Source organism: Crotalus tigris, unplaced genomic scaffold, assembly GCF_016545835.1.
Source record: "Crotalus tigris isolate CLP2741 ecotype Arizona unplaced genomic scaffold, ASM1654583v1 scf7180000019364.2947544272:3078424, whole genome shotgun sequence".
Classification (NCBI taxonomy): Eukaryota; Metazoa; Chordata; class Lepidosauria; order Squamata; family Viperidae; genus Crotalus; species Crotalus tigris.
The window spans coordinates 1454196-1467169 of NW_024097500.1; the positions used below are offsets into that span (position 1 = coordinate 1454196).

The window sequence follows — 12974 nt, forward strand, 5'->3', positions numbered from 1 at the left end:
GCGGCCTCTCCGGCCATCTTGGGCGCGGAAGGCCGGGTCGGGAGCGGCCGCGGCAACCCCTGCAGACCGCGCGCCGCCAAGCCGGTTGGGATCGGGCGCGCCGTCAAGGAAGCCGCCGCCCGGCCGCCCCGCGTCCCCCCCTCCCGCCTGCCACGCGCGGACTCACAGCCGTAGTGCGGCCGGGCCGAGCCCGTCCCGTCGCATTCCTCCGGAGCAGCCATAGGCGCGGGCGGCGATGGTTCTCTGGCGGGTGCGGAGCGGAGGGAGCGCAGCACAGCGCAACGCAACGCAGGCCGTCCGAGGGCGAAGGCAGGAAGACGAAGGGGAAGCGGCCAGGCGGCTCCTGGGCAAAAGGCTTCAACGTTAATGCTACGGGATGGAAACCTCTGCCCTCCTGTGGTCAAATACGGGTATTGCGGCCACCCAAAGAAATAAACCTTTTTAATGGCATTTTAAAATGACGGTATTCTCTATCTTTATTAACGGTATTAACACCTTATTAATAGGGCCAGGGGAGGCCCGTTTGCTGCAACGCAGGCGCGGAAGAAGCAATCTGCTTCAAAAGCCTTAAACCTAGTTAAGAAAGCCTAGGATGGCCTAATATTAATAAGGGAGTTGAAGTCCACGAGTCATACAAAGAACATATGGACTGCTATCAAATTTGGAATTTATTTTATTCTTGGTTAGAGCAAAGAATGAAGGATTAGGAATTGAACATGTATTACCTTAGCAAACTCCAGGCAACTTGTTGATTGGAAAAATTAACATATATTGATGGAAAAAATTAATAAAAAAGATTGATACAGGAAATCAAGGTTGCCTACCCCTGCCCTAACCGTAACCCTAAAACCCTAACTCTAACCCTAAAACCCTAACCCTTTGACCTGACCCCTTGATTTTTGACCTGACCCCTCAACCTTTGACCTTCTTGCCCCAAAAGAGGGAGAAAGACAAATGCAACACAGCTACTGAAGTTGCCCCTGTGCTCGGAAAAACAGTGCTGACTCGATAGGACCCAAAATGCTATTGGAACCACCCTGGGCTTCATCTGCCTCCCGCTTGCTGCAAAGCTACCCGCTTACCTGTCTCGTACCCTCCTTTCCGTTTTGGATTCTGTTGCTAAGATGGCCCTGCAAATCCTTTCTGACTAACACCACCACCACCCCGGCTACAAAGGAAAGCATTAGGCCCATAGGAAAGGGCCTTGTCTGCACTGGTAACCGGACTGTGCGACGGGACCCTGGAAGAACAGGGTAATCTTGCATCTCTTTGACTGAGCTTCGACCTGAAACTTATCCTGATGCTTAATTTGAACTGATTTCAATGGCATAAGGTTACTCCCGTTTCCCCTTGATGATTTAAAAAATAAAAGTACCGCTGTTGCAAGCAGGCGTTACAGTTACGCTTTTGTGTGTTTTATTTTAAAAGGGTGGATAGCAATTAACACTAACCATTTTCAAAATCTGGTTTACGGTTATGTTTATTCCTAGAGTTTAGTACGCTAAGGTTTAAGATGTAATCTATGTTTATAGTTATTTCTAACTTTACATTGGGTATGTTTGTTTCTAAGTTATTTTATATCTCGGCAGCTTTTGTTTCTTCTACCATTAAAGTGCTTCATAAAACGCTAACGCTATAATCTACAAACCACATTAATGCAATTGAAATCGCTCTTAAAATTACACAAGAGGATTGCTCAGAAATCAAAAGCTCGGCCAAAGAGATGCATTCTTACCTTGTCTCTGAATGTTCCAGCTAGAACTTAACAGAATCTCTCTCTGCAGCAGGAAAATGGATTAAATGGGGTGTGTGGGGACCAGCAAGGTATCTGAAAGACCTGAGTTTTCCTAAGAGTAGAATAGCATTTTTTAGAGCCAGACATTTTAATATCCTCTCCTTGGCACTCCTGCAGGGCAGGAATGATAAAACCCCAAGACTGAGTGAAGGTGTACTTGTGGCAGTGGGGAAGCTGAAGATCTCTCTCACATGTGTGTCCTGTTAGTCCAAAGCCAAACATTAAAATCAAAAGCCGTTCTTTGGATCTGAAAAATATTTCCTTTAATTGTGTGCATTGCACGGTGAGGAATTTGTGGGAATGAGGGGGGCGGGGGGGCGGGGCTTAGAGTCTTAATGTTTCTGCTCAGTTCTTGCCCTTTATGTCAAACGCCCAGAAATGTGAGAGGGGGCTCCAGAAAAGGCCGTCAGTCTGTGGGTTCTAGGACTGACTCGCTCAGAGCCTAGATCCCAATAAAGCTCAGTGCCGTGTTTCTTAAAATGCTCTCGTGCCATGTTTTCAGTAGCACACTGCTTGAACTTCACCTCGCCAAAGTTCTGCTCCTTTGCCGTGCCCTAGAAGGACACAGAGAGAGGCAGGAGAGATTCTGAGCCAGCCTATGTATCGAGGGTTGCATTGCATGGACTGGAAGCTCGCGTAATGCAGATAATTCCTCTTTCCTTGCCCGTGGCTTACTGGTGAAGCCCTGAGGGTTGAAGTAACCCTTTAGAGTGAGTCCTGACATCTCCCACTTTTTGAATTAAAGAGGAGGGGTGCTCTGAAGGGACAATTGTACAGAGCACCCACAGTTCAGTTCCTGAAGGTGTTTCTCTGTCCTGTCACTAAGGGGGCATAATAAAAACCAGGACTTTCTTAGTGACGCTGGGAATCACCAAATGCCTCAGTTAGACCATAAATACTACTCACCTCCCAAACCAGGGAACATTTGTTGGTTTTTTTTCACAGATTCCTCATCATCTGCAAGAAAAATAAACTGCTTAGGGTATAAGAATGGGGAAACAACTGAAGATGGATTTGTCTGTTCAAAAGTACACTCGAGATCAGTCAGATCGGAAACATCCTTTATTCATACAGAAGGTGAGAATTCTGACCTCCCTTTAGAAAAGGCAGGATATAGACCTCTGCAAGCTCAGTAGCTCATGAAAAGAAGCGAACCTTTGGCGATAGTAAAGGACCAGTTCACGAAGCCATCCACGTTCCCTTCAGTTGCCCCCAACTTCCTTTTAGTCTTTCAATTTCAGAACCAGCTCGCTGTAAAAGAGGGCTGGCCCCTTTCTAGGTCATTTGATTACTTTAAAACTTTCTTACCATCTCCTTTCTGCTCATCCCATTTTATTCGGTGTAACATGAGCCGCTTAAATTTCTCCTGTGCTTTGGGACCTTGGAAAGAAAGCAGAAAAGATACAACTGACAAACAGCATCGCAACAAGCGATGAAGCACAACTTCACAAACACAATAACTGGGAGGAGGTCCCAACCATAAACCCAGAGCGACTCTCAAAGGAAAAGCCAGAGAGACGAGTTCCTTGTGCTGCTTGTCAAAGTGCATGTTCCTGAAGACTTGGCCTACCCTGACATAATGGCCTGAAACCGGTTTTGTTTACTCCAGGTTGCGCCAAGTGATGCTATTTCTGCCACATCCCTTCTGCAAATGGGCAGATGTGTTCTGCATTCTCCCCCCAACCCTCCGCCCCACAAAAAGCAAGCTGGAAGAACCGTCGGTGCCTCGGGACAAGTGCAGCCTTCCTGAACCCCCAACCCTGCATTTCCCCCCCCCCCTCCTTCTGGAACGAGTCCGCACATTGCCTGAGCCTGCTGGAAGTTTCAGTCCCTTACAAAGGCAGAGTGTGATACAAGCCGGCCCGCTCGCCCATCTCCTTACCTCCTTCCACCACCACCACGATGGGAAAGGTCGTTTTTCAAGGCCCCGGTGGACGGCGAATTTGATCAGACGGAAAGTCCTCCATACAGAGAAGGTCTTCTGTGAAAGGAAATTGGGGGAACGATTAAGAAGGAAGGGCCGGAAGTCGGCCATGATGGAAAGGTCCTTTTCTCACAGGAACCGGGGAACGGCCGATATCGAGGGACAGGAAGTCCGTCAATGCCGAGAAGGCCTCTCGGAGATTACTGGGGAAGAACCAGCCGGCGGACATGCGCCGAAGGCCGAGGGAAGCGGCCCGTCCCTTTCGGAGGAGCACAGAGTGGCGACGCTCTGCGCTTTGGGCTCTGACGCGCCCGGGGGGCGGGGCCGGAGCTGCTAGACAGGCGGCCAAGCTAAGTGCCTGAAGGACCCCATCCCGTCTTCGCGAGTCCCGGCGCCTCATCCGGCGGCGATCGAGGCCTCGGCCGGGGCTTCGCGGGGGTGGTGGGGGCGACATAGCGCCCGGTGCCGGCTCTGCCCTGTTCCCGGAGGCGTTGTCGCGGCTCCTGCGAAGAGGCGGCTAAGGCCTGGCCCCTACGCGGCGCCATGATCCACGAATTGCTGCTGGCGCTGCGTGGCTACCCAGGCGGCCTCTTCGTGGGCGGCGGCGGCGGCCTGCAGGTGGGCGGGGGGCGCGCGGGCGGGGCGGCCTTCCCTCCCTCCGCGGGCCCGGCCAGCGCCCTAAATCGGATCTTCAAACTCTGGGCATGTTATGATTCGTGGACTTCAACTCCCAGAATTCCCTAGCCGGGCACGCTGGCTGAGGAATTCTGGGAGTTGAAGTCCACGAGTCATAAAAGGACCAAGATTCCCTACCCCTGCTTGTGGACTTCAACTCCCAGAATTCCCCAGCCGGGCATGCTGGGGAATTCTAAAAGGGCTGAGTTTGAAGACCTCCACCCTAAATCCTCCCCCTCCCCCCGCAGGTGTCCCCGGAGCCGCTGCCGTTCCTGCACCCGAGCGAGGCCGCCCTCCTGGCCCGCGTCTGCCGCCTGGGCTCCCTCTACATCCGCCTGCAAGAGTTCATCGAGCAGTTCGCCGAGCACGCCCAGCCGCCACTGCCGCCGCCGCAGGTGCGCCCTTCCCAGGGAGGGGTGGGGGCCTTCCCGGGGGCCCCGCGGGGAGTCACCGCCTGGCTTCGCCTCTTCGCAGGAGCTGCTGGCCTCCCCACCGGGGATCTACCTGCGCGCCTTCTGCACCGGGCTGGACGCCGTGCTGCAGCCCTACCGGCAGGCGCTGCTGGGCCTGGAGCAAGAGGTGAGGGCCAGGCACGCATGGAGGAAGCTGGGTGCTTCGGGGGGAGGGGGGGGAAGACCCCAACCCGAATGGCCACGATGCTGGTTTGTCTCATGCCAAGCTTGCATTTTCTGACAGAATAGAAGCTATCTGGAATAAGGTATTGCAGGGTATATAAAATTCAGGTTACATCCTGACAACCTGTCTTCTTTCTCCCCCCCCCCCCAAAAAAAGGCTCAGTTGTGAATGCTCACACTTTATCCCTTTGTTTTGGGCAGTTTCTGGCTGATCCACACCTTACCATCTCATACGTCAACTATTCTCTGGACCAGGTGAGTATTGCCAAAGAAGTCATTTCTCATCTGCACTTTGAGGATACTTTCCCAGATGCAACAATATATAAAAAAGAAACATGCAGGGAAAGAAAAGAAGTTCATGGGACTAAAAAAAGAAGGAAAAGTGCAATCAGATCTTCCAACTTCGCAAGATCTTTTTTTCACAAGAAGTTGGAAGTTCTGGTTTAGCTTTTTTTTTTTTTTGGTCCCATGAATTTCTTTTGTTTCCCTGCACGTTTCTTCTTTGAGGTCAGCCTCCCGCCCTCCCAGGCTGCCTAGATTCCAGGTTAGAGGCGGGGATTGTGAAAAAGATTCCAGACTGGCAGAGTCATGCTTGCAATGAGGGGTGAGCTGGTTCCGCCAACCTGCGCTATGCAAAGATGGGCAGTTAAATATGTATAAATAAAAAAAGATGAAGCCTTCCTGTGATTGCTGCAATATCTGGTCCATGTAGGGAGCCTTTCTGTTGATTAAAAAGTGAGATTTTTCATCGGTTGCCTCCCTGTGCTGAGAGCGGGCCGGCCCCCGTGGCCTAGGATGGTGATTTTTATTGAGTTTGGTATCTTGGATTCCCTCTGCAGAACTGAAGTTGCTAGTTAGATCTAGGTTTTATTTGATTTAAAATTATTTTATATGTATATATGTATGTATGTATATGTATTTCTTCCTCCCATATTTGGGCTGACAGGGTGCATCAAAAAACACTCAAGACATAAATATGTATGTTTGTGTATATATGTTTGTGTATATATGTATGTGTATATATCTATTTGAAGTAGCATTTTTGTATCATTTTGAATCACTTTATTGAAAAACCCTAGTACTGTTTAGGAGAATGCAATTAGCCCTGTGCTATTATTTTAAAATGAGAGCCAGTATGGTTTCAAGATTAAAGCCTGTGGCTAAAAATGGGTGATGGTGAGTTCTAGTCCTGTCTTAGACAGGAAGCCAACTGGGTGACCTTGGGCCAGTCACTTTTAATTAGCTCTAGAAGGAAGCTAATGGCAACCCACTTCTGAAAAACCTTGCTAATAAAACTGCAGGCTAATAAAACTGCAGGGACTTATTCAGACAGTCTCCAAGATTCAGACACGATTGAACAAAAGGAAAAAAATTGAAAATTACATTCATCTCTGTTATCTTAACATTTAAAAGATGTTTGGTATCTTTTTTGTAAAGGCTCTATAGATAGTAAGGACCAATCACAGCCCAAAGGAAATATGATACATATCTTGAAGGCAGCTCAGGAGAAGGGTTTTTCCATGGCCAAATATCAGATTGTCATATATTTTAAATACTAATTTTTGTTTTTCAGTTTCAGCTCTTGTTTCCCTCACTGATGATTGTAGTAGAGCAGATAAAGACCCAGAAGGTATGGTACTCCTGCCTGTTAATGGAAGCTTATTCATGGAGCAGTTTAATAAAAATATACATGTCTGGCCAACAGTTTAGTTGAGACTGGTTCTTTTGATCTTGATGGAAATGAGAAATGCAAAAGAGATGTTATATTGCTGTTATGGTGGTACAGAGGTTAGAATGCAGCATTGCAGGCTGACTCTGCTCACAGCCTGCCGTTCGATCCTGATGGGGCTTAAGGTTGGCTCAGCCTTCCATCCTTCGGAAGTCATTTAAAGGAGGACCCAGATTGTTGAGGGCAATATGCTCACATTGCAAAGCACTGTGGGGCAATATATAAGTCTGTGCTGTTATTTGCAAAAATGTAAAAATGCACTTCATTGTTGTTGTCTGCTGCAAACTTTCTGAAAGGCAGTTGGTGTTTGGGCACTTTTGGTTTTCTGTCCTGCAAGTGATTTATCTGAATTTGTTTCTTTGGCAGATTCATGGTTGTCAGATCCTGGAGACAGTCTACAAATACAGCCGTGGTGGCTTGCCACCGGTGTGCCATGCTCTGGAGAAGTAAGGAACTCCAATTCTTTGGTGGCCTTTAGGTGTACCCCAGGAATCCCCCCTGCCCCGGACACAAGCATAAAGCTGCTTTCAGTGGCATTTTTTCTTACCAGCTCTCCACAAGTGGCCAAAGGGAGCAATTCAGAGCATCTGGAATTCAGGGGCTTTAATTGGAATGTGCAGCTGCCTAAGGAGGAGATACTGCCTGGCTGCCAGTTCCATTTGCTGCCAGTCACGTGAAGCTGCGTGTCTCCTGAACCGTTTCTTCCGTTGGCACTTCTCCAGGGTCTTGGCCATGTGCCATGCCGTTTTATACAAGCAACTTTCCGCCTGGATGCTACACGGACTGCTCTTGGATCAGCACGAGGAGTTCTTCATCAGACAGGGCCCCTCTCTGGGGGTCATCGTGGCCCAGCCTGAAGAAGATGACGACGATCTGGGCATCGGAGGACTCACAGGAAAGCAACTGCGAGAGCTGCAAGATATGGTAAATCCTCATTCCCCCCGGCAACAACCATCAAATACGCTCCTGGATGGGCTCCGTATACCCCTGAGATCCCCAGGTCCATTGGCAAAGCAGGTCTTCAGGCCGTTTTGAAAGAGTATCAAATTGGGGCAAATGTACAGGGTGTTCTCACCTCCTTGTGTTTTTTAGAAGAGAATTAAGGGAAGAATAAACTTTGGGAACAAGGGCAAAATGGCAATATTTTCTCCCCAAGCTTGGCATTGTTTCTCCCGGTCCCTGAACTCTTAAATTAAGAGAGAGATTCCTCCTGTCTTGGGCATCTCTCCCAGACCTTCTAAAGGGGTTGATGTCCCCTGCATTGCTCTTGGGGTTCTTTGCATTAGACTCAGTCCCTTGTGCTTCTCCCCCTCCCCTCCAACCTTTGTTCCAACAGAGGCTGATTGAGGAAGAGAATATGTTGGCCCCTTCTCCAAAACAGTTCTCTCTCCGGATGGAGATGCTGCCTTCTTACATTCCAGCTCGTGTCGCCGAAAAAATCCTCTTTGTAGGGGAATCCGTGCAGATGTTTGAGAGTCAGAATGTGGCTCTTACCAAAAAAGGTACTGTGATTGGCTGTGATTTCTTCCAAGTGAGCTAAGAATTATTGTGGACTGGTTCAGCAGATAGATGGTTTGCATGCTGGTTGAAATCCAGCGGCAGGAATCCTTTCCTGCCAGCTACTCTGCACTTCTTCTCAAGGCTGGGTAAGCCTTCTCCACAAATAGGCCAGGTGTGCTCAAAGCTCCTGTTTTCCTGGTCCAGAGTCGGACCATCAGGGATGAGCAGAACCTGAAAGAGGTCCCTTGAGACCCGTCTGAATTGGGTCAGTGATCCAGGTTATGAGAGGCCTTTCTGACTAGAAGATCAAAGAAAGATCCTGGGCGACCCATTTCAGCCATTCAACTTTGTGAAGTTCTTCCTCTCTTTCTGTGGCTGTTGTACATAGACTCCCCTGAGGATAGGGCATTTTCTTTCTTTTAAATATTCGAAACTTCTCATTCTTCTGTAATGCAAGCTAAATCTTTATCGATTCCCTTGACAAACTCTGTCTGGTTCCCAAATGTTCGCCTGTGTCTTTGTTACTGTTCCTGGAGTCTTGTCTAGCTGATGTGTTTACGCAGCCTCCTTCAATTGCACATACAAGGCCTTGAAAAGATGGCAAAGCCTCCCTGGAAATCTCTTCTCTCACAGGCTCCATCCTGAAGAACCAAGAAGATACTTTTGCTGCTGAGCTGCATCGTCTCAAGCAGCAGCCCCTGTTCCATCTGATGGACTTTGAGTCTGTGGTTGACTGGATCCGGAGCACCGTGGCGGAGGTCAGGCAGAACGTCAGGCTTTGCACGTTTAGCATTGTGGCAAAGGACCGTTAGGAATCTTTTCATGACTGGGAGAAGTTCTAGAAGAAACCCAGCCCATGGAGGGATCCATCCTGCAAGGAGGGAGGCGGGGGGGGGGGACCTTGCACAAGGATTGAGCGGAGAGAGGAGCTTTGGATTGCACAGTTGCCGTTGGGTGCAGCTTCTAGATCTTGATGCTGGGGCTTTTCTCTTTCCTAAGCACTTATGGAAGCTGATGGTGGAAGAGTCCGACTTGATAGGCCAGCTGAAGGTAAATAAGCGTTCCTGCAATTCGTGAGGTCCCGTTTCCCAATGGAAGGAAGGAAGGGTGGTCGAGGCTGCTGAACAGGATGGCTTTCAGGACACTGTCTTCCTTCTAGGTCATTAAAGACTTTTATCTCCTGGGGAGAGGAGAATTGTTTCAGGCCTTTATAGATGCTGCACAGCACATGCTAAAGACACCACCATCCGCAATGACTGAGCACGGTGAGTCTGTCTCCAAGTCTCCAAAAAGGCTCAAAATGCTCCTTGTGTGCCGTTTCTGCCAAGGCAGAGGAGAGAGGCGTAGTTGTTTGGCCTCCAAGAGAGGTGTGTGAAAAGGGGGAGGCAGCAAAAGGCCTATTTTCCTTCCGCCCCCCCCCCTGAAAGGCACCCCCCTGCTCCTCCCCTCAGATGTGAATGTGGCATTCCAGCAATCAGCCCACAGAGTGCTCTTGGACGACGACAATCTCCTGCCTTTTCTTCACCTGATCATCCATTACCATGGAAAAGAACACCGAGGTGGGTGTTGGTGCAAGAGGCCAGACTCCGTGTTGGGGAGTTAAGAATGGGAGCCCCCCCCTCCCTCGAGCAGAAACCTGCATTAAGCCACAACTTCAGTTGTTCCTCAAAGACAGCAAGCCCCATTATGGCTGGCTGGCCAGAGGCTGCTGCCTTCTGCCTGGAGGCCTCAGAGCTCTTTGCAGAAGAGGCTACCAGAGCTGCGGCCTTCGCTTGTCCAGCTGCTTCAAATCCAGGTTGTTGGCTGGCTCCCTTTTCAGACCCTTTGCAGAACCGGGAAACCCCTTCTCGAGAACTGTCTCCCCATGAGTCCCCCACGTCCGGCTGGGCTGCCTTGGGGCTCTCCTATAAAGTTCAGTGGCCTTTGCACATCCTCTTCACTCCTGCCGTCCTGGAAAAGTGAGTGTTGCCTTCTCTGGGCCGGTGGGAAGTGGGAGGGGGTCTTCTGCTGGTATTCTGGGGGCTTTCTGCCCTGAAGCTCAGCCCAATCAACTCTTGGCTGCAGGTACAACGTGGTCTTCAAATACCTGCTGAGTGTGAGGCGAGTCCAAGCCGAGCTGCAGCACTGCTGGGCTCTGCAGATGCGGTGCAAGTGCCTGGAATCCAGGCGGACGGATGCCATCAAGTGGCAGCTGCGCCATCACATGACTTTCCTTGTGGACAATTTGCAATATTACCTGCAAGTAAGTGTTTGCCTGGGTGGCTGAAAAAGGCCCGAACGGCTCAAGTTGCTTTGTTCTCAGCTTTTTCTGCTGGCAGCTGCTGGCTGAAATTGCTCTCATAACTTCTTACAAGTATTTCTCTACTTTTCCTTGACCCTCAGTGTTAAAAGTAATGCTTCTGGTTTGCTTTCTTTCAGGTGGATGTCCTCGAGTCTCAGTTCTCACAGCTCCTTCAACAGATTAACTCTACCCGTGATTTTGAGAGTATCCGACTGGCCCACGATCACTTTTTGAGCAATCTCCTGGCCCAGTCCTTCATTCTCTTGAAACCAGTAAGTAGCTCCTATTTGTGTACATTGTCATCAACCGTTTCCCGTCTTGGATCCTTGGAATACGTCCTCCTGGTCTGTGCATGCAAAGCTTGAAGGAAATATGGGGGAGGGTGACATGCCCCCACCTTTGGCTCACTCATTCCCCCCCCCCAATAGATGGTTGATTTAGTTGAGTGATTGGGTAATTGGTTCCCCTGAAGAACTGCTCTTCCTGATAGCATTTTCTTTTCCTGAATATTCCACTGGAATCAGCCTTCCAGCAACTTCAGTCCGTTATCCCATCTTGTGCCCTCTCTTACGGTAGAAAATAGATCTAGGCCACTTTTTGTTACTGACCTCCTGTTAGGTACTTGAAGAGGGCCTTTCTGTCTCGCTTCAATTTTACTTGTTGCTCATCTTGAGGTCATCTGTTCTAGCAAGTTTGAATCCTTTACAGTTGCATGGACACTCCCTCAAACTAGGAGTTATCAATACAATGATTAAGCCCTGTAAGTTAGGAATTAGTTCTGCTGACATAAAGTTGCATTTGCCTTTTTGCAGTCTTACCAGGCTGCTAGTTCACAGTTTGCAATCAGCTAAGTCTTCTAGATCTTTAAGTCTTTAAGTATGATTGTCCAGCTGGATATTTTCCTTCAAAAACTGCATTTGATTTCTAGCATTCAATATTATTTTCAGTCCAATTCTATAATGTATCAAGATCATTTTGCTAGATTTCTTCTGTTCTTAGTGTCCAATTAGTTCTGCAATGTCTGCAGATTTGTTAAGCATTCTCTCCATACCTCATCCAAGTTGTTAAAAAAGTGTTGAGTTCACAAAACCCAGAGCTGAACTGATTAATATTTTCATTGGTAAAATTGGTTTAGAATAATAGTTACAACAACTGTGGGAAGATAAATGAGTACATAATAATATAACCCACTTCTGATCATTATTTTGTAGGCTTTTCACTGTCTGAATGAAATTTTAGATCTCTGCCATAATTTTTGTTCGTTGGTCAGCCAGAACCGAGGGCCCCTAGATGAACGGGGTACAGCCCAGCTCAGCATCCTGGCTAAGGTAGGTACACAGTCACATACACAGACACACACTGAAGAGCCAGCCATTCCCGTGGCCTGGGCCACGGATCACATGTTAGAGACCCCTGCTCTAGAAGGCTGCTCTGACGCGAGTCTTTCCCTTTGCAGGGCTTCAGCTGCCAGTCCTCCCTTCTGTTCAAGATTCTTTCCAGTGTTCACAACCACCAGATAAATTCTGACTTGGCTCAGCTGCTGTTACGCCTGGATTACAACAAGTACTACACTCATGCTGGAGGCACTTTGGGCAGGTAAGGCCAGCACCCCAAAGCAGAGCATGCTCCTCTAGTCACCTTCCAACAGAACCAGTGGGGAACACCTGGCCAAAGGCAGTGTTGAGCCCTGTGGCTTCCCCTCCGGTCTCTGTGCCTAGATGGCTCGGATGCCCTCCAGGATATGTGGCATGGGCAACAGGTGTGCTGTCCACTCCCTTTTCCCTTTCACTTGCTTCCCTATCACACACTGGGGTAACCGCAGAAGTAGCAGCTGCCCTCTGCATCCCAGGTGTTTTGTGATTAGTTAGATCACGCTTGTAATCTGTCCATGTATTACAATATATATCTTAATTTGTGTATAATTGGCTTCATCCCTGTCCTCCTTTTGAATTACTTTTCTTTCTCTACAGTGTGGGGCTGGAATGATTAGCCCACAGACAGAATCCGCGGCCACGCTTTTCAAGAAGTGTCCTGGTCTGCAATAGTAGCAGTTACATTCCAGCCACTGGTGAAGGATGATGGAGGCGTGAGATTTGCCCTCAGAGCAACTGGGCCTTGTTTCTTGCAGGGCAATCTCAGCACTTGCAAATGGAGCTTTTTATATTAAATAGCTTTTGGGGGGTGCTGTCCTTGGGCCTCTTGTGAAGCAGCCGCTTGCTTTAGGCTCCCAAATGCAGTCAGTCCTTTTTGCTGTGACTGCAGAGCCAGAAGTCCAGCCCTTCGACGCGGTCACCTTCACCATTGCTAAACCAAAATCAGTTGATAACTATAATGTTATTAAAATAATTTTTGTTCTATTTCTGAAGATGGAGTAGTATGTGAAAAGTAACCTGGCTTTGGAGATTTCAGCTGCTAAGGCTGTTTTTCTTTGCTTC

At 48.8% G+C, this 12974-nt stretch overlaps 2 protein-coding genes across 3 annotated transcripts in view; one reads left to right on the forward strand and one right to left on the reverse strand.

The window, feature by feature from the left end:
• IQGAP1 (IQ motif containing GTPase activating protein 1) overlaps nucleotides 1-2750 on the reverse strand; it is a 35957-nt gene extending 33207 nt beyond the window's left edge. The window contains exons 1-2 of the mRNA XM_039361978.1: nucleotides 2702-2750; nucleotides 167-343 (exon numbers count right to left, since the gene is read on the reverse strand). Coding sequence (XP_039217912.1) covers nucleotides 167-343; nucleotides 2702-2720 — 196 coding nt within the window. The 5' untranslated portion in view covers nucleotides 2721-2750. The remainder of the gene's footprint in view (nucleotides 1-166; nucleotides 344-2701) is intronic.
• A 1324-nt stretch (nucleotides 2751-4074) lies between these two features.
• TUBGCP4 (tubulin gamma complex associated protein 4) lies at nucleotides 4075-12896 on the forward strand. Of its 2 annotated transcripts, none has more exons than XM_039362035.1 (18): nucleotides 4075-4337; nucleotides 4643-4789; nucleotides 4869-4973; nucleotides 5231-5284; nucleotides 6603-6659; nucleotides 7125-7204; nucleotides 7481-7682; nucleotides 8095-8260; nucleotides 8892-9016; nucleotides 9258-9308; nucleotides 9418-9523; nucleotides 9710-9817; nucleotides 10078-10216; nucleotides 10323-10500; nucleotides 10677-10811; nucleotides 11751-11867; nucleotides 11996-12135; nucleotides 12510-12896. In XM_039362035.1, the coding sequence occupies exons 1-18, from the start codon at nucleotides 4263-4265 to the stop codon at nucleotides 12523-12525; spliced, it is 2001 nt and encodes a 666-aa protein (XP_039217969.1). In that variant the 5' UTR covers nucleotides 4075-4262; the 3' UTR covers nucleotides 12526-12896. The 2 variants fall into 2 exon arrangements, with proteins under 2 accessions (XP_039217969.1, XP_039217970.1); XM_039362036.1 differs by lacking the exon at nucleotides 4075-4337 and adding an exon at nucleotides 4406-4421.
• The last annotated feature ends 78 nt before the right edge of the window (nucleotides 12897-12974 follow it).

Coding starts and splice junctions, on each gene's coding strand:
- TUBGCP4 (XM_039362035.1), top strand. CDS start 4,263: ATGATCCACGAATTGCTGCTGGCGCTGCGTGGCTACCCAGGCGGCCTC. Junction 4,790..4,868: donor CGCCACTGCCGCCGCCGCAG/GTGCGCCCTTCC, acceptor GCCTCTTCGCAG/GAGCTGCTGGCCTCCCCACC. Junction 4,974..5,230: donor TGCTGGGCCTGGAGCAAGAG/GTGAGGGCCAGG, acceptor TGTTTTGGGCAG/TTTCTGGCTGATCCACACCT.